At 51.9% G+C, this 19,735-nt stretch overlaps 1 protein-coding gene across 1 annotated transcript; it reads right to left on the bottom strand.

The window, feature by feature from the left end:
- Positions 1-12,326: 12,326 nt before the first annotated feature.
- Positions 12,327-16,960, bottom strand: IFI30 (IFI30 lysosomal thiol reductase). Its single transcript, XM_015123340.3, has 7 exons — positions 16,800-16,960; positions 15,523-15,705; positions 15,360-15,434; positions 15,048-15,140; positions 13,153-13,305; positions 12,680-12,733; positions 12,327-12,595 (listed from the first exon to the last, which is right to left on the bottom strand). Exons 1-7 carry the CDS (start codon positions 16,929-16,931, stop codon positions 12,533-12,535), a joined length of 753 nt encoding a protein of 250 aa, XP_014978826.3. The 5' UTR covers positions 16,932-16,960; the 3' UTR covers positions 12,327-12,532.
- Positions 16,961-19,735: the final 2,775 nt, after the last annotated feature.

Below are 19,735 nucleotides of genomic sequence, written 5' to 3'. Positions count from 1 at the left end.
GACCGAGGTTATCGGGTTACCCTGGCTAAGGCTCAACTTTGCACCCCTACTGTCGCCTACCTAGGTATACTCCTCACACCCACTACGAAAAGCCTCACGGCAGATAGAATGAGCCTCATCAAAACTCTCCAGCCTCCTCAGGATGCAGAAGAGATCTTGTCCTTCCTAGGACCGGTAGGGTATTTCAGGCATTGGATTCCCAACTTCGGGGTCTTAGCCAAGCCCCTCTACCAGGCTGCCAAGGAGACACCCATTGGACCGCTGTCCGACCCCTCCTTAGTTGCCAACTCTTTCAAGAAGCTTCAGGACTGTCTCCTTTCTGCCCCTGCTCTCTCTCTCCCCAACCCCCTTCGGGCCTTTCATCTATTCACCGAGGAGTGCCAGAAGATAGCTACTGGCCTCCTAGCCCAGCCGGTTGGATCCACATACCAGGCTGTGGCCTATTTCTCCAAGCAGTTAGATCCCACAGTCCAGGGCTGGCAACCTTGTCTGCGAGTCCTGGCGGCTGCCACAGAACTTACCCAAGAGGCCCTCAAGCTTACCCTAGGGCATCCTCTCACAGTCTACTCTTCTCACCGACTGTCAGATCTCATCACACACGAGTGTCTCAGCCATCTCACCCCATCCCGGCTTCAACAGTTCCACCTGCTATTCATTGAAAACCCTCACATCACTCTCACCACCTCACCCCCTCTAAATCCTGCTACCCTCTTGCCCACTCTAGGATATTATTCCACCCCCGCACATTCCTGCCCAGAAGTTCTCACCACCCTGCCACCCGCCCGCCTTGGTCTTTCCGAACAGCCATTAGAACACCCAGACCATACCCTGTTCGTAGATGGGAGTTCTGTCTTAACCCCCAATGGACGCCAACAGGCAGCATACGCTGTTGTAACAGCAACCCAAACGGTTGAAACCAGGCCCTTGCCTCTAGGCACCACCTCCCAGAAGGCTGAACTCACTGCCCTTACCCGTGCCTTACTTCTCTCCGAAGGATAGAGGGTTAATATCTATACAGACTCTAAATATGCTTACCTTATTGCACATACTCCCTCTATTCTCTGGCAAGAGCGCGGGTTTCTTACCACCAAAGGGACGCCAGTAGTTAATGGACCACATATAAAGAGGTTGCTTGATGCTCTCCAGGCCCCCAAAGAGGTAGCCATCATCCACTGCAAAAGCCATCAGCATTCTAAGGACCCTGTGTTGCAAGGTAACAGCCTAGCTGACTCCACCGCACGGGCCACTGCCCTCACTTCCCCCGCTCCCCGAGCGCCTTTACTCTTTCTTTCCCCCACATATTCCCCCGACTACTCTTCCCAGGAACTTCAAACCCTGATGGCCCACCCCAGTGTTACCCAAAACAAGGATGGGTGGGTGTTCATTGACAGCCGAATAGCGCTCCCTCAGACTCAGGCAGTACATATACTAACTGACATACACTGCTCTCGCCACATAGGACCCAAGGCTATGTATAACTTCCTAGAACCCATCTTTCACCTTCCCTCACTGCAGGCCCAAATTAAGAAAGTACATCAGCAATGTGCCACCTGTTCGGCCACTAACCCCCAAGGTAGGCTTAGACACCCAGGGCCTACTCATCAGCTAAGAGGCCACCAGCCAGGAGAAGATTGGCAACTTGATTTTACCCACATGCCCCGACATAAAAAATTTCGCTACCTGCTAACCTTAGCTGACACCTTCTCAGGATGGATTGAGGCTTTCCCCACCACTCGAGAGACTGCAGAAGTCGCGGCAACTATTCTCCTAGAGCACATCGTCCCCAGGTTCGGTCTCCCCATCCAATCAGACAATGGTCCGGCTTTAATTTCCAAACTCACCCAGCAGGTGGCAGCCGCACTCCAGATTACCTGGAAGCTCCACATTCCCTACCATCCGCAATCGTCTGGTAAGGTAGACGTTCCCATCTCCCTAGTCCCCAGCCTCACCCCGTACAGTGAAGCTGAGCTATCCTGTCTTCTGTCCCTTGCCCTCCCCCGCCAGGCAAGGGCAGTATTCCTTCCGCTAATAATTGGAGTCTCTTTAGCTGCATCCCTCATGGCCTCTGGCCTTGGAACTGGAGCCTTAACTCATTCTGTCCGATCCTCTCAAGACCTTACGGCCCGATTACAAGTAGCAATCAAAGCTTCAGCAGAATCCCTGGCTTCCCTCCAATGACAGATCACCTCAGTTGCCCAGGTGGCAGCCCAGAATCGCAGGGCACTCGACCTCCTTATGGCTGACAAAGGCGGGACCTGTATGTTCCTTAATGAAGAATGCTGCTACTACATCAATGAGTCAGGACTAGTAGAAACCAAGCTCCTCACTCTAGAAAAAGTCCAAGAAGGACTCCACAAAAACCCTTAGGATTAGAGTCCCCATTCGGGTGGTGGCAGTTGTCCATGGCTGGCTGGGTCATACCCTTCCTAAGCCCCTTACTAATCATTGGCTTCTTTTTTTTAATTTTTTTTTGAGACAGAGTCTCGCTCTGTTGCAAGGTTGGAGTGCAGTGGCACAATCTTGGCTCACTGCAACCTCCGCCTCCCGGGTTCAAATGATTCTCCTGCCTCAGCCTCCCGAGAAGCTGGGCGCCCGCCACCACGCCCAGCTAATTTTTTTTGTATTTTTAGTAGAGACGGGGTTTCACCGTGTTGGCCAGGATGGTCTCGATCTCCTGACCTCGTGATCTGCCTGCCTCGGCCTCCCAAAGTGCTGGGATTACAGGCGTGAGCCACTGCGCCCAGCCATCATTGGCTTCTTACTACTCATAGCTCCCTGTATCCTCCGCTTCATCCAGGACCTCATGAAAGAAGTCTCCCAGGTCACTTTCAATCAGATGCTGCTCCACCCCTATACCCGAGTTCCGACCTCCGAAGAACGCCACGACGACCCATACCAGCAGGAAGCAGCCAGATGAACATGTAGCCCCTTTTTTCTTATTAGAAAGAGGTCGGAATGTTAGGCAGGGATCTAGACCCGACATGGCAGCACCACCTGGTGTAGCAGGCCCTTTGTTCGAGACTTCCCTTCCTCTTTGAACACACCCGCAGACTTGCATACATCAGAGGTTTCAGCTGGGCAACCACACTCCCCCATGACCTGCATCTCACCTGCACTTCACAGGTTCGTAAACAGCAGTTTCGGTTAACAGTTTCCAAAGACCCCTTCCTCATGACCCTTACTTGACTCCTGCCCTAGTAGTTTCAAGACCCCCCAGGCTCTGTTTGTACAACCAGCTTCCCTACCTCTCGGGCTATAAAAAGCCCCTACCCTCCTCCCTCAGCGCGACTTCCTCGGCCCACACCTTTGGACCGAGGAACCTCGCCCGCGAGTCCTAATAAAGGACTGCCATTTGCCTTGTGTCTTTGTTCCCGGTTCGGCTCCAGCCTCAGTTTACCTTTACACCAAGATCTTGCCGTTACACTCCAGCCTGGGTGACAGAGCCGGGCTCTGTCTCAAAAACAAAAAAACAAAAGAGACTTTATTGCTTTCCAGGAAGAACACCTTTTGATACCTGGCTGTGATTTTTATATGTTTCTGTTGATGGTGTTCAGGACATGTCACCCATAACATGCCAACCTACAACTTTGGCATATTGATATGGAGAATTTTGAGTTAAACACATTTGCAAACAGTAGATGCAAGAAGGGCTCTTATTTATTTATTTATTTATTTTTTGAGATGGAGTCTCACTCTGTTGCCCAGGCTGGAGTGCAGTGGCATAATCTTGGCTCACTGCAACCTCCACCTCCTGGGTTCAAGTGATTCTCTTGCCTCAGCCTTCCAAGTAGCTGAGATTACAGCCTTGCACCACCATGGCTGGCTAAATTTTGTATTTCTAGTAGAGACGGAGTTTCACCATGTTGGCCTGGCTGGTCTTGATCCCCTGACCTCAGTTATCTGCCCACCTTAGCCTCCCAAAATTCTAGGATTACAGGCGTGGACCACTGTGGCCGGCCCAGAAGGACTCTGTGATCTTCCCTTTTATTTTCTCTTTATTTTTGAGAAGGAATCTCACTCTGTTGCCCAGGCTGGAGTGCAGTGGCATGATCTCGGCTCACTGCAACCTCCGCCTCCTGGGTTGAAGTGATTCTCCTGCCTCAGCCTCCCAAGTAGCTAGGATTATGGGTGCCTGCCACCATGCCTGGCTAATTTTTGTATTTTTACTAGAGACGGGGTTTCACCATGTTGGCCAGGCTGGTCTTGAACTCCTGACCTCAGGTGATCCCCCAGCCTCCGCTTCACAAAGTACTGGGATTACAGGCATGAGCTACTGTGCCTGGCCAAAATTTTTAAAAAATTAGCCAGACGTGGTGGTGTGCAACTGTAGTCCCAACTACTTGGAAGGCTGAGACAGGAGGATTGCTTGGGCCTAAGAAGTCAAGGCTTCAGTGAGCTGTGATCACGTTACTGCACTCCAGCCTGGGTGACACAGCAAGACCCTGTCTCAAAACAAACACTTCGATCTAGTTACTTTTTTGGGTCTCCATTTTTCTCATGAGGGCTCCCATCTACAATGAATAAGCTTTGTGTGCTATTGTTTTGTTAATCTGTCAGTCTGAGCCAGACACCAGAGAGAGGAGGAAAACTCTAGTCCTGCTACTGTTTCTGGTGACAAGGATGGGTTACAATTGGCTGGGAAAATCTGCTCCCTCTGAGGTCTGCAGGGGAGAAATCCTGGGACCTGACTAAGCCAATGCAAAGTAAGAATTCAACTGAACCCGGTGGCTCATGCCTGTAATCCCAGCTTTTTGGGAGGCTGAGGTCGGTGGATTACTTGAGGTCAGGAGATCAAGACCAGTCTGGACAACATGGTGAAACCCCATCTCTACCAAAAAATAGCAAAATTAGCTGGGTGTGGTAGTGTGTGCCTGTAGTCCCAGTTACTCAGGAGGCTGAGGCACGAGAATCACTTGAACCTGTGAGGCTGGGGTTGCAGTGAGCTGAGATAGCGCCACTCCACTCCAGCGTGGGCAACAGAGTGAGACTTTGTCTAAAAAAAAAAAAAAAAAAAAAAAAGGCCACGTGGTGGCTCACACCTGTAATCCCCAGCACTTTGGGAGGCTAAGGCAGGCGGATCACGAAGTCAGGAGTTCGAGACCAGCCTGGCCAACATGGTGAAGCCCTGTCTCTATGAGACAGGAGAATCGCTTGAACCTGGGAAACAGCTGCAGTGAGCCGAGAAAGTGCCACTGCACTCCAGCCTGGGCAACAGAGCGAGATTCCATCTCAAAAAAAAAAAGTACGAATTTTTACCAGGCTGGGATTATGGCTCATGCCTGTGATCCCAGCACTTTGGGAGACTGAAGCAGGAGAATCTCTTGAGCTCAGGAGTTTGAGATCAGCCTGGGCAACATAGCAAGACCCCATCCCCACAAAAACTAAAAAAATTAGCTCAGCTTGGTGGTTCATGCCTGTAGTCCCAGCTACTCAGAAGTTTGAGGCAAAGAGGATTCTTGAGCCCAGGATTTGGAGACTGCAGTGATCTATGATTACATCACTGCACTCCAAGCTGGGCAACAGAACACGACTCTGTCTTTCAGGAAAAAGAAAAAAAAAAGGTGCTGTATAACACCACCAGCTCACCCTTGGATTCTTTCCTAGAAGAAGCCAAGAGCCCTCCTGGGCTAAGCCCAAAATTTGGGGCTCCCCTGCAATGGACTGAAACTGTGTTCTCAGAGGGCAATTAGGAAACCAGTTGGCAAGTGAAAAATTTTAATAGTCTTCATAAATGTTAGAACAAAGCTTTCATGATCTGAGTAGATAATCGTAACTCGTTTCATCTGGAGAGACAAATTGGATCTCACTTATTTATTTATTTATTTTTATTTTATTTTATTTTTTTGAGACTGAGTCTCGCTCTGTCCCCCAGGCTGGAGTGCAGTGGCGTGATCTCGGCTCACTGCAAGCTCCGCCTCCCAGGTCCACGCCATTCTCCTGCCTCAGCCTCCCGAGTAGCTAGGACTACAGGTGCCCACCACCACACCTGGCCAATTTTTTGTATTTTTAGTAGAGACGGGGTTTCACCGTGTTAGCCAGGATAGTCTCGATCTCCTGACCCTGTGATCCACCCACCTCGTCCTCCCAAAGTGCTGGGATTACAGGCATGAGCCACCGTGCCGGGCCTTATTTATTTATTTATTTATTTATATTTTTTGAGATTGAGTCTCACTCGGTTACCCAGACTGAGTGCAGTGGCACGATCTCGGCTCCCTGCAACCTCTGCCTCCCGTATTCAAGTGATTCTCCTGCCTCAGCCTCCCGAGTAGCTGGGTTTACAGGCATGTGCCACAACACCTGGCTAGTTTTGTGTTTTTGGTAGCAACAAGTTTTCTCTATGTTGGTCAGGCTGGTCTCGAACTCCCAACCTCAGGTGATCAGCCCTCCTTGACCTCCCAAAGTACTGGGATTATGGGCGTGAACCAATGTGCCTGGCTAATTTTTGTATTTTTAGTAGAGATGGGGCTTCTCCTTGTTGCCAAGGCTGCTCTCGAACTCCCTGGCCTCAAATGATCTGCCCGCCTCAGCCTCTCAAAGTGCTAGGATTACAGGCGTGAGCCACCGTGCCCGGCTCCACCATTTTTTTTAAACTAGTGAGTTTTGTATTATCACACCTGTCTCACAGCTATAATTTTAAAATGAAAGCTCTAAGATTTCTGACTGCACCTGTCTATTTATGTTTATATGTGTATGTTATAGGTGTGTAACACTTTCTCCCTCTTGATGGAATTCCTAAAGATTAACTTGTGAAGGAGCTCTATTTCATTGACTTTAGAAAACCACATTCGCTTATGTAAATTAAGACTAGTCAAACAGGCTTATGTTATTTTTAGACGTTGAAGATTATAGAAGTGTAAACTGTAAAACTGTAAATTAAACCTGAGAACAATACATGCAATAAAAATGAATTGCTTCTCCAGGTGGTGGCTCAGCTATGTCATCCCAGCACTTTGGGAGGCTGCTGGAGGCGGGTCATTTGAAGCCAGGAGTTCAGGAACAGCCTGGGCAACATGGCAAAACTCCATCTCTGCAAAAAAAAACAAAAAACAAAAAAAAACCCAAAAATTTACTCTGCGTGCTGGCTCGTGGCTCTCGCCTATAGTCCCAGCTATTCGGGAGGCTGAGGTGGGAGGATCGCCTGAGCCTTGGAGGCGGAGGTTGCAATGAGCCGTGATCACATTACTGCACTCCAGCCTGGCTGACAGAACAAGACCCTGTCTCAAAAAATACATAAATTTTTACAAAGTGAATTGAGGGTGGGCACGGTGGCTCATGCCTGTAATCCCAGCACTCTGGGGGGCCAAGGCGGGCGGATTGCTTGCATCCAGGAGTTTGAGACCAGCCTGGGTAACACAGTGAAAACCTGTCTCTACTAAAAATATAGAAAATTAGCTGAGTGTTGTGGCTCGCACCTGTTGTTCCAGCTACTCGGGAGGCTGAGGTGGGAGGATCACTTGAGCCATGGAGGCAGAGGTTGCAGTGAGCTGTGATGTTACCCCACTGCACTCCAGTCTGGGTGACAGAGTGAGACCCTGTCTGAAAAAAAAAAAAAAAAAAAAAAGGTGACTTGCTTAATGGATGTCAAGCCTGACAATAAATTAATTTTAAAAAGTAAAGGAAGGCCGGGCGCGGTGGCTCAAGCCTGTAATCCCAGCACTTTGGGAGGCCGAGACGGGCGGATCACGAGGTCGGGAGATCGAGACCATCCTGGCCAACATGGTGAAACCCCGTGTCTACTAAAAAATACAAAAAACTAGCCAGGCGAGGTGGCGGGCACCTGTAGTCCCAGCTACTGGGGAGGCTGAGGCAGGAGAATGGCGTAAACCTGGGAGGCGGAGCTTGCAGTGAGCTGAGATCCGGCCACTGCACTCCAGCCTGGGCGGCAGAGCGAGACTCCGTCTCCAAAAAAAAAAAAAAAAAAAAAAAAGTAAAGGAGAGACCCATATGTGGGTTTGTTTTTTTTCTTTTTTGGTTGCTTGGATGGTTATTTTTTTTTTATTTTTTTTTTTTGAGACGGAGTCTGGCTCTGTCGCCCAGGCTGGAGTACAGTGGCCGGATCTCAGCTCACTGCAAGCTCCGCCTCCCAGGTTCACGCCATTCTCCTGCCTCAGCCTCCCACGTAGCTGGGACTACAGGCGCCCGCCACCTCGCCCGGCTAATTTTTTTTTTTTTGTATTTTTTAGTAGAGACGGGGTTTCACTGGGTTATCCAGGATGGTCTCGATCTCCTGACCTCATGATCCGCCCGTCTCGGCCTCCCAAAGTGCTGGGATTACAGGCTTGAGCCACCGCGCCCGGCCTGGATGGTTATTTTTTGAGACAAGGTTTTACTCTGTTGCCCAGGCTGGAGTGCAGTGGCATGATCTCAGCTCACTGCAGCCTCCCAGGTTCAAGTGGTTCTCACGCCTCAGTCTCCCAAGTAGCTAGGATTACAGGTGTGAGCCACCATGCTCGGCTAATTTTTTTTTTTTGGAGATGGAGTTTTGCTCTTGTTGCCCAGGCTCAAGTGCACTGGCGTGATCTCGGCTCACTGCAACCTCTGCCTCCCAAATTCAAGCGATTCTGCTGCCTCAGCCTCCCGAGTAGCTGGGATTAGAGGCACTCGCCACCACATCTGGCGAATGTTGTATTTTTAATGGAGATGGGGTTTCTCCATGTTGGTCAGGCTGGTCTTGAACTCCCGACCTCAGGTGATCCACCTGCCTCAGCCTCCAAAGTCCTGGGATTACAGGTGTGAGCCACCATGCCCGGCCACTTTTTGTGTTTTTTATAGAGATGGGATCTCATTATGTTGGCCAGGCTGGTCTTGAACTCCTGGCCTCCAGTGATCCCCCCCACCATGGCCTCCCAAAGTACTGGGATTACAGGTGTGAGCCATGGTGCTGGGCCCCCTATGTTTAATTTTTTTGGTTCTTTGTTTCTTTGATTTTTGATACTTGATTTGTCAACAAGAAAAGTAACTTAAGATGATGGTGATTTTTTCAATGTTTCTTGAAATGTTCATGAGTAATTAAGCATAATTGTTGAACACAAGTTAAATGAAAGTGAGATGAAAGCTTATAAATAAGCTTTTCAACAATAATTATGTTTTATAATATGCCTGCTTAAATATTGTTTTCAAAATCTTTTTGTAAATGTGTGCTTTGGGGTGGGGTGCAGTGGCTCACGCCTGTAATCCCAGCACTTTGAGAGGCCAAGGTGGGTGGATCACGAGGTCAGGAGTTCAAGACCAGCCTGGCCAAAATGGTGAAACCCTGTCTCTACTAAAAATATAAAAATCACCTGGGTGTGGTGGCGTGTGCCTATAATCCCAGATACTCGGGAGGCTGAGGCAAGAGTAATACTTGAACCTGGGAGGCAGAGGTTGCAGTGAGCCAAGATCGTGCCACTGCACTCCAGCCTGTAGTCCCAGTGACTTAAGAGGCTGAGGCAGGTGGACTGCTTGAGTCCAGGAGGTCATGGCTGCGGTAAGCTGTGATTGTGCCACTGAACTGCAGCCTGGGCAACAGAGCCAGATCCCGTCGAGTAGGAAAGGAAGAGCTGGGCGCAGTGGCTCACGCCTGTAATCCCAGCACTTTTGGAGGCCAAGGTGGGCAGATCGCTTGACCCCAGGACTTTGAGACCAGTTTGAGCAACATGGCGAAACCCCGTCTCCACTACCAATACAAAAATTAGTCAGGTGTGGCTGGGTGCGGTGGCTCACGCCTGTAATCCCAGCACTTTAGGAGGCCGAGGCGGGTGGATCATGAGGTCAGGAGATCAAGAGCATCCTGGATAACACGGTGAAACTCCATCTCTACTAAAAATACAAAAAATTAGCCGGATGTGGTAGCACCCGCCTGTAGTCCCAGCTACTCTGGTTGAGCCCAGAAGGGAGACGCTTCAGTGAGCTGAGATCGCACCACTGCTTTCCAGCACGGGTGACAGAGCAAGACTCTGTCTCCAGAAAGAAAAAAAAAAAAAAAAGGAAGGAAGGAAAGTGAGGGTGGGGAGACAGAGAAAGAAAGAAGAAATGCTCATTAAATGCCTGATGGCTCGCACCATTTAGAGATCTGACTTAGATAGGTTCCCAACTCCCTCCTAAGCCACCCCCTTCTAAAATGAGACACAAGGGCGGGCACACTGGCTCATGCTTGTAATCCCAGCACTTTGGGAGGCCAAGGTAGACAGATCACTTGAGGTTGGGAGTTCGAGACCAGCCTGACCAACATGGCGAAACCCCGTCTCTACTAAAAATACAAAATTAGCCGGGCATGGTGGCGCATGCCTGTAATCCCAGCTACTCAGGAGGCTGAGGCAAGAGAATTGCTTGAACTCCGGAGGTGGAGTCTGTGGTGAGCCGAGACCACAGTCGCACCATTGCACTCCAGCCTGGGCAAGAATAGCAAAATTCTGTCTCAAAAAAATAAATAAAATAAAATAAAATAAAATAAGACACAAGTGTGTAACCAAGCTAACCTATTCTCAGGACAAAGATACTGATTCGACAATATTTGGCATAGTGTGCTTACATTTATTCCTATTTGTTCTAATCTGTCTTTTTCTACCCCTTCTATGGATATCTTACTTCAGAACTTCTACCCTGAATTTCTGTCCACTACCCACCAATTCAGCCAGGGAATGAGGAAGTTCAGGATATGCCACCTCAAAACATGCCACCTTTGCTACTTGATGATTTTTATTTATTTGTTTATTTATTTTGAGATGGGGGTCTCTGTTGCCCAGGCTGGAGAGCAGTGGCATGATCTCGGCTCACTGCAACCCCTGCCACCTGGGTTCAAGCCATTCTCCCATCTCAGCCTCTGGAGTAGCTGGCATTACAGGTGTGCACCACCACGCCTGACTAACTTTTGTATTTTTTAGTACAGATGGGGTTTCGCCATATTCGCCAGGCTGGTCTCGAACTTCTGACCTCAGGTGATCTGCCTGCCTGGGCCTCCCAAAGTGCTGGGATTACAGGTGAGCCACCGCGTCCAGCCTAATTTTTGTATTTTTAGTGGCTAATTTTTGTATTTTTTAGTAGTGACGGGGTTTCACCATGTTGGCCAGGCTGGTCTTGAACTCCTGACTTCAAGTGATCTACCCACTTCAGCCTCCCAAAGTGCTGGGATTACGGGTGTGAGCCACCATATTCTTTTTCACTTTCCCTGTTCTACTCTTTGGAATCTAGTTACTAAATCCAGTTCACTATCAAGGTGGTTGTAGGGCCGGGCGCACTGGCTCACGTCTATAATCGCAGCACTTCAGGATCCTCAAGAAGGATCCTTGAGCCGAGGAGTTTGCGACCAGCCTGGGCAACACAGCTAGACCCCATCTCAAATTAAAGAGAAACAAAGGTATTTGTAGGGAGTGGAATTAAGCCTCACCTCTTTGAAGGAAGAATATATACATCTATGATTTGACCAGTCCATCAGCAGGAAATAATATAACACTGAACATGCTCTTTCCTTTCTTTTTCTTTTAAGAGGTAGAGTCTTGGCCCGGTGCGGTGGCTCACGCCTGTAATCCCAGCACTTTGGGAGGCCGAGACGGATGGATCATGAGGTCAGGAGTTCGAGACTAACCTGACCAGCATGGAGAAACCCCGTCTTTACTAAAAAGACAAAATTAGCTGGGCGTGGTGGCATGTGTCTGTAATCCCAGCTACTCAGGAGGTTGAGGCAGCAGAATCGCTTGAACCGGAGAGGCAGAGGTTGTGGGGAGCTGAATCACACATTTCCCTTCAGCCTGGGCAACAAGAGCGAAACTCCATCTCAGAAAAAAAAAAAAAAAAAAAGAGGCAGAGTCTTGCTCTCTGGCCCAGGCTGCAGTGCAGTGGCGTAATTATGGCTCACTGCAGCCTTGACCTCCTGTGCTCAAGTGATCCTCCTGCCTCAGCCTCCCGAGTACCACAGTTGCTCACTGCCATGCCCCGCTAATTCCTTCTATTTTCATGTTTTGTAAAGACAGGGTCTTGCTCTGATGCCAACCAAAGCTGGTCTCAAACTCCTGTCCTCAAGCAATCCTCCTACCTCGACCTCCCAAAGCACTGCAATTATAGACATGAGCCACCTCGCCTGGCTACAACCAGTCACTTTTTTTTTTTTTGAGACAGAGTTTTGCTCTTGTCGCCCAGGCTGGCGTGCAGTGGTGCAATCTCGGCTCACTGCAACCTCTGCCTGCTAGGTTCAAGCAATTCTCCTGCCTCAGCCTCCCGAGTAGCTGGGATTACAGGCATCCGCCACCATGCCCAGCTAGTTTTTCTATTTTCAGTAGAGAGGGGGTTTCGCCAGGCCTGGGGAAGGGGGAATGGCTGACTTATCAAATTAATTACACCATCCAGAAGGGTTTATTAAACTAGTTTTACTTTAGCACCGTTCTTAGTGGAGCAAGATTCGTGATTATGGGGTGGAATTTTGTGTATCTGGTCTTCATGGGATGCATAGAAATTTTCCAGTTGGTAAGAAGCAGGTGCCGAGGGTCCGGATCAGAAAAAAAGGCAGGAAGCCGGGTTCCCACTTGCCTTGCATCAGCTCTCCACAGCGCACCGGCCATCACTTGAAGCAGACACCCCTGAGGGAGTGGGTTGAGGGAGGGCAGATATCCGGCTTCTCACCCTGGAGGGGAAGGCCACAAGTTGGAGTCCTGGAAGCAGACCCTACCCCCACCACTTGAATCCCACTGCTCCCCTCCCAGCTTACCTGGTACAACTGGCAGACGAGGGTCAGGAGCTGGCTCTGATCTTCCAAGGGTTTCTGCACAAAGCAAGACAGAGGTCACACACTCCCAGCAGCTACCCCAACCCATGCACCCTGGTTCCAGCCCAGAAAGGGCTGCACGTGTTCCCAAGTCTGGCCCCCGCCTCCTGCCTCGCGAATCAGTGGCACACCTGTCCCAGCGGGGGTGGCTATCAATGTTTACCACTTCGAATTAATACATACATTTTTTTGCCTGATGGACTCCTACTCACTTTTCAAAACTCCAGCCCCAATGCCCCTTTTCCATATGCAAAGCCATCAAGTTTTGCTCTTGTCGCCCAGGCTGGAGTGCAGTGGCGCGATCTCGGCTCACTGCAAACTCTGTCTGGGCTCCTTTATCCCTGGTCCCTCTGTCTGGTCCATCCCTGACTCCATGGGACTATGAGTGTCAAGCTGAGGGCTAAAAAGATTCTTACCCCATTGACGGTGACCCAGGGCACATATTCGTGCGGTGGCTGAAGAGCATCTGTCCGCTGGGCATTGGCGTGCATGAGCTGCATGCCGCGGTCCCCCGTTGCACACTCCATGATAGTGTCTGGCGACAGCCCTGGGGCGTAGAGCTGCAGGCACTGGGTGGGTGGGGAGCAGGGGGTTGCCTCAGCTTCCTCCCCGTTATCTCAACGGTCCCCCCACCAGCTCTGAGTCAAGCCTGTTTCGTCACTGAGAAGAGGGTTGGCTTCACAGCGATGCGAAAATGCCCACAAACAGCAGACGCTCAATACATGCTTGAGTGGAGGCCCCTGAGTCAGGGCTGAGGCTGCTCCTGCCTCCTAGCTCCCTTGTTTTCATCCCTAAGACCAGACCCACTGTCTCTGACCCCCATGGTATCTCACTTTACTCAGGGCCTCCACACAGGCTGATCCCTCTGCCAGGAACACCCTTCCTCCTCCGTCCACTGTGTCTCCTCAGTGCCCTCTCCTCCTTGCCACTCTCTCAGCCCTGATCTAACCCTGCAGGACTAGGGTATCGCTAGGTGAGGCCTCTTGGGTGACCCGGAATTTTTTTTTTTTTTTTTTTGAGACGGAGTCTCGCTCTGTCGCCCAGGCTGGAGTGCAGTGGTGCGATCTCGGCTCACTGCAAGCTCCGCCTCCCGGGTTGACGGCATTCTTCTGCCTCAGCCTCCCGAGTAGCTGGGACCACAGGCGTCCGCCACCACACTCGGCTAATTTTTTGTATTTTTGGTAGAGACGGGATTTCACTGTGTTAGCCAGGATGGTCTCGATCTCCTGACCTTGTGATCCGCCTGCCTCGGCCTCCCAAAGTGTTGGGGTTACAGACGTGAGCCACCATGTCTGGCTGGGTGACCCAGATGTTTGATGAATGAATAAATGATTGGAGCCGATGAGTCACTTCTCTGGAAGTCATTCTTCACAATCCCCTGAGGAAGTAGGTGGGGTCTGTCCTATCATCTCCACATCCTATCATCTGTGTCTCTGCACATTCCTGCTCATCCTTCCATGACCAGCTCAGAAATGCCTCCTCCAGTAAGTCCTCCGTGATCACTCATGCTCCTAAGAGACCTGCATTCATTCCCCTGATTCAGAGATGGAAGTTTCAAGAGGGGAGGCTGGGGCCAGGCGTGGTGGCTCACACCTGTAATCCTTTGGGAGGCTGGGACAGGAGGATCACTTGAGGTCAGGAGTTTGAGACCAGCCTGGCCAACATGGTGAATGCTGTCTCTACTAAAAATACAAAAATCAGCCGGGCATGGTGGTGCGCGCCTGTAGTCCCAGCTACTGGGGAAGCTGAGGTGGGAGGATCACTTAAACCGAGGAGACAGTGGTTGCAGTCAGCCAAGATCGCACCACTGCACTCCAGCCTGGGTGACAAAGCAAGACCCTGTTTCAAAAAAAAAAAAAACGGCCGGGCACAGAGCCAGTAGCTCATGCCTGTAATCCCAGCACTTTGGGAGGCCTAGGCGGGCGGATCACGAGGTCAAGAGTTCAAGACAAGCCTAACCAACATGGTAAAACCCTGTCTCTACTAAAAATACAAAAATTAGCCTGGTATGGTGGCACAGAACTGTAATCCCAGCTACTCAGGAGGCTGAGGCAGGAGAATCACTTGAACCCGGGAGGTGGAGGTTGCAGTGAACCGGGATTGTGCCACTGCACTGCAGCCTGGGTGACAGAGCGAGACTCCGTCTCAAGAAAAAAATAAATAAATAAATAAAATAAAGAAGGGTAGTTGTTTTCTTGGGCTGCACAGACAGCAGTGGTCAAGGCTGAGACTTGAATTTGAGTCTGCCTGGGTGTAGGGAAGGTTACCACCCTTGTCCCCCTCCTCGTGGGGAGTGAGGGGCGTCACTCACTAGTGGCAGACTTTTCTCCATGTCGTCAAACTCTTCCATGCAGACAATGGTCAGGAAGGCTAGATCCATGTCAAGCATATCCAACAGGCAGGCCTGGGGTTTGGAGAGGGGGCAGGAGAGGGCATGAAGGGGGCCCAGGGTACCCTGACACCCTCTCGTAATAATCACCAGTACCCACCCAGGAGATAGGGAATAAAGATGTGATTAAATGGGAGCACACGAGGCAGAAGACAGAGCTGGCATCCTCATATTTACCTCCTGTACATCGGACGGTTTTCCCCCACCCCGGTGTGGGGCCCTGGGGATGCTCACCTCCACCTTGTTGAGTTTGCACTCCTCTTCTCCATGCTGGCACTTGAACTCCCATCTGCCGCTGACATTTTGTTCCTACAAGGCAGCAGGGTGAGAGCTGGCTGGCAGGCTGGGTCCCCTGCTCCCCTGCCCACGTGCCTCAGTTTCCCCAGCGCCCATGCACCTGTGCATTTCCGTAGGGCACCAGCGTGACATTGAGGATCTCCATGACCATCAGCCACGTTGGGAAAAGCTCTCGGACCAGGAAGGCGCGGCAGCCACCGCACAGTGCTTCATAGTAGAGGGTCACGTTGACAAGCGGTGCGTTGGACTTCTTGACGGGCCCCCGCAGGTATAGATTGCCCATCTGTGGATTAGGAAGGGGTGTGAGGCAGGTGTAGCCCTGGGCAGTTCCCCACTTCTCTGAACCCCACTTGGTATTCTTGTAGAAAGGGGGCTGTCATAGGCAATTCATCTTGCACACCTTCCAGAACTTGCCAGGTGGAATCTTGACTTTGAGACTTTTTTTTTTTTTTTTTTTTTTTTTTTTTTTTTTTTTGAGACAGCGTCTCTCTCTGTCGCCCAGGCTGGAGTGCACTGGCACCATCTTGGCTCACTGCAAGCTCCGCCTCCCGGGTTCACGCCATTGTCCTGCCTCAGCCTCCCAAGTAGCTGGGACTACAGTCCCGAGTAGCTGGGACTACAGGCGCCGGCCACTACACCCGGTTAATTTTTTTGTATTTTTAGTAGAGACGGGGTTTCACCGTATTAGCCTAGCCAGGATGGTCTCGATCCCCTGACCTCGTGATCCGCCCGCCTCGGCCTCCCAAAGTGCTGGGATTACAGGTGTGAGCCACCGCCTCCGGCCTTGGCCCATGCCCATTTCTTGCCACTCCACCAGGAGACTTTGACTCTGAGCTGAGCAAGGAACCCACGTGAACCCTTTCCAAGTCCGACCAAACAGAGGCGGCACCTAATAGGTGCTGACTTCCGGCTTCAGCTGAGGGGTGGCGGGCGGCCCGTGTCGCTGGATCCCTGAGCAAGTCGCTCAGCTTCTAGGGCATTTGCCTAATAGGTCCCAGAGACACGCAAGCCCTGCCCTGGCTGGAATGAATGCACCAGGGGTAGCAGCAAGAACGCATGCCGGTGGCCCTCGGCCAGCTGCTGAACTTGTGCCCTGGACCATAAAAGGAGACCCCAGCTCCTGCCCCAAAAGTACACAATAGGCGCTCAATGAACCCTTGGGCGGGACGAGGCGGTGGAAGCAACTGCGCGTCTCAGATGCGGGATGCGAAAGCGAAACGGCACGGAGGGACTCTGGCCGCAGTGCCGGGAAATGAACGGGGTTTTTCCAGTCGGGGCCCTGGTCTTCCCCTGTGAAGTCTGGGGAGAAAGAAGGAGCCGCCTGCCCCGACAGGGCGCCTGTCCCCTCCAGTCTGCCCGCCCTGTCGCCGTCCCTACCTTGTAGTTAACTGGCGGCCCATTCCCAAAGATGTCTAACGTTTGCAGAGGGGACGCCTGCACCGCTGCCGTGGGGTCGTCCAGCAGCAGCAGCAGCGGTGGCAGGAACAGCAGAAGTGGCGACAGGGACATCGCTGCGGGGCAAAAGTGTGGCGGCTGGGGCGGCTGCCTGGGAAATGAGCGCCTTTAACCAGGGCCACCCTAACCCGGGCCCGCCTCCCGGTGCCCACGCCCCTGGGCCCCGAGCCAGCGTCCCTCCCTCCTCCACTCCTCCCTCTGGGTGTCCCACCCCCACCCCTGCCAGGTGCTGGGTCCCCAGTCACGAGGTCACTGGGCCCCTTGGCAATCAGCCCTGCCTAGGCATGTGAGCCCTGGCGCAAGAGGACCTTTAGGGGAGGTGAGGTGGGGTCTTTGAGATAGACACAAAGAGGCTGAGAGGAATGGTGGTGTGTCCATGCACTCCTAGACTTTCTGGGGGCGGCTAGGGGACTTGAGGCCTGGGACCCACTCTCAGAGTGGGCCTGTGATCTAACGGGGTGACGTCGGATGGAGGCTGGGGATGGGATGGAGGCTGGGGTGTTGGGGGAGTAACAAATGTTCAGCCCCCTGAGAGTGGGCAAGCCCTGTGTGGCCAGGTTCCCTCCCTCCAGCCTGGCCCGTGACCTCCCTCACGCCCAACCCCCACGTCCTGCCCCTTGATCCTTCCCCCTCAAGCTCCTGAGCCCGATGCTCCAGACCCGGCTCCGTGGTCCCGTGGGACTGACTCAGGCTTGACCACAGCCATGCCAGAAAGCAGAAGCTGGCACAGGGAGCGGCATGTCATTTCTCTAGGGTACCCCCCCTCCAGTCCCACTTCCGACTTGGGGTGAAGAGAACTGGCCTTCCTTCTTTTCACCATCTAAGGCTTGTGGAGGGTGGGGGCAACCTGGCCTTCAAGGGGCACCCATGGGGGAAAGCAGGGGCCTGTGCTGTCTGGGATAGGGGTGGGACGGCTTGGAGTCCGTCTGGCTTTGGATTTGAGTGACGGAGCCTTAGCTTTCCCTTCTGTGTAATGGGGAGAAGGATAAGGTTTGGGGAACAAGAGTCACCATGGAGGGCTCAGAGGCAGGTGGGGGAGAGTTGTCCCAGGTTGGGGCTTCCGGGTGGCATGGTCAGGCCTTGGTGCCTACACAGGACAGTGGCCCCAGCAGTGAAGGCAGAGAGAATAGCCTGGAAAAAAGGCCCAGATGGAGGTTGGAGTGTTGGGGGAATAATTGAGACATTCAGACCCTGCAGGGCCTCACATTCAGGGCAAGACACACCTGATCCTAAGGAAGAAAATGTCCCAAAGACGGCTGGAAGATATAGCTGAGTCCCCAGCTGTGCCCCCTTCTAGCTGTGTGGAAGACCCCGACCACGCACACGGCAGCTGGTTTGGGAGCCGGAGTTTCCCTGAAGTCCCGGGGGCTGGATGGTCCCCAAGCCCATCCCTCAGACAACCAAACCGTTGGCAAAGCCCTTTTCCTTCTCAAAGCCTCCCCAGGACTCACCGCCTCAAGTCTGGTGCTTACCCTATGCCGGGTGGGATTGAAGAAATAACCATAAATATAATCGCTACAATTTTTCCAGTAGTTACCAGCCCAGCCCTATTGGAAGAAATGGTAAATGTAACCCCACAATGTATTGCTGTCTGGCTTGCTGCCAGGCATAGAGTGGGCCCGCAACCCATTTTATCATTGAACCCTCAGAAGCATCCAGTTGGGGCTGCGGGTAGGGGCTGCTGACTCCAGTTGGTAACAAATAAATGGCTGATCAGAGAGGGAAGGCTATCTTGCCAAGGCCACACAGCTAGTGGTTGAGTGTTTTTAGAAGCCACACAGGCAATTCTCTTCCACCCCGCCATGAAGATGGCAACCTTTCTCCTGTGAGAACCTAAGTAGTGAGAGGCACTATCTGGGCTGGAGTTATTTACGGGGTGTCTCCAGACAGGACACATAGCAGGGACAGTACCTGGCAAGGTTGGGGGGCTCTGAGACTAAGGGAGGCAGCTCCTGTCCCAAGGTCCCAGCAGTAGACTGGGTCAGAGGGGAGGTTTGTTTACGCACTTGCCCCAGGTTCAGCCTTGTAGGGCCTTGAGAGGTGGCTGTACAGAACAGACAAGAACAGCAAGGCCCCAGGGTTGGGGAGGGCTGAAGGGACAAGGACATGGCAGTGGTGGTGTGGATTCTGGGTGTGATGGGAGGCTGGTAAACAGGAGTCCAGGTCAAAGATGCCATGAGGCCACACGTGGTGGCCCATGTGACTTGGGGAGGCTGAGGCAGGAGGATTGCTGGAGGCCAGGAGTTTGAAACTCACCTGGAAAAGGGTAAGATCTTTTTTTTTTTTTTTGAGACAGAGTCTCACTCTGTCACCCAGGCTGGAGTACAGTGGCACAACCTCGGTGCAGGGCTTGGTGCAGCGTCGACCTCCCAGGTTCAACCGATTCTCCTGTCTCAGCCTCCCAAGTAGCTGAGATTACAGGCACGTGCCACCAAGCCTGGCTAATTTTTTTAATTTTTTAAATTTTTAGTAGAGACCAGGTTTTGCCATGTTGGCCAGGTTGGTCTCAAACTCCTGACCTCAAGTGATCTGCCTACCTCGGCTTTCTCAAGTGCTGGAATTACAGGTGTGAGCTACTGTACTCGGCAAGATCTTGTTTTTTAAAAAATTTAAACACAATTAGCTGGACATGGTGACATGCACCCGTAATCCAGTGACTCAGAAGGCTGAGATGGGAGGACTGCTTGAGGCTGGAAACCAGGAGTTTGAGGCCGTGAGCCATGAGCGAGCCGTGTTCACACAAATGCGCTCCAGCCTGGGTGACAGAGCGAGACCTTGACTCTTTAAAAAGAAACACAAAAAACCCCACAGGGCTTCTGCTCAGCGTCTCCTGGGACCTGGCGGTCTGTGCACGGGAG

The sequence above is a fragment of the Macaca mulatta genome, chromosome 19, assembly GCF_049350105.2.
Source record: "Macaca mulatta isolate MMU2019108-1 chromosome 19, T2T-MMU8v2.0, whole genome shotgun sequence".
NCBI lineage: Eukaryota > Metazoa > Chordata > Mammalia > Primates > Cercopithecidae > Macaca > Macaca mulatta.
This window is presented reverse-complemented; position numbering and strand designations above follow the sequence as displayed.

What these genes read in the sequence shown, in the direction of transcription:
- IFI30 (XM_015123340.3), bottom strand. Translation starts at nt 16,931, where the DNA reads ATGTCCCTGTCGCCACTTCTGCTGTTCCTGCCACCGCTGCTGCTGCTG. An exon ending in GCAAACTCAACAAGGTGGAG is followed by an intron (nt 15,141 to 15,359) that starts GTGAGCATCCCC and finishes TCCAAACCCCAG; the next exon opens with GCCTGCCTGTTGGATATGCT. An exon ending in TCGTCTGCCAGTTGTACCAG is followed by an intron (nt 12,596 to 12,679) that starts GTAAGCTGGGAG and finishes CTTCCCCTCCAG; the next exon opens with GGTGAGAAGCCGGATATCTG.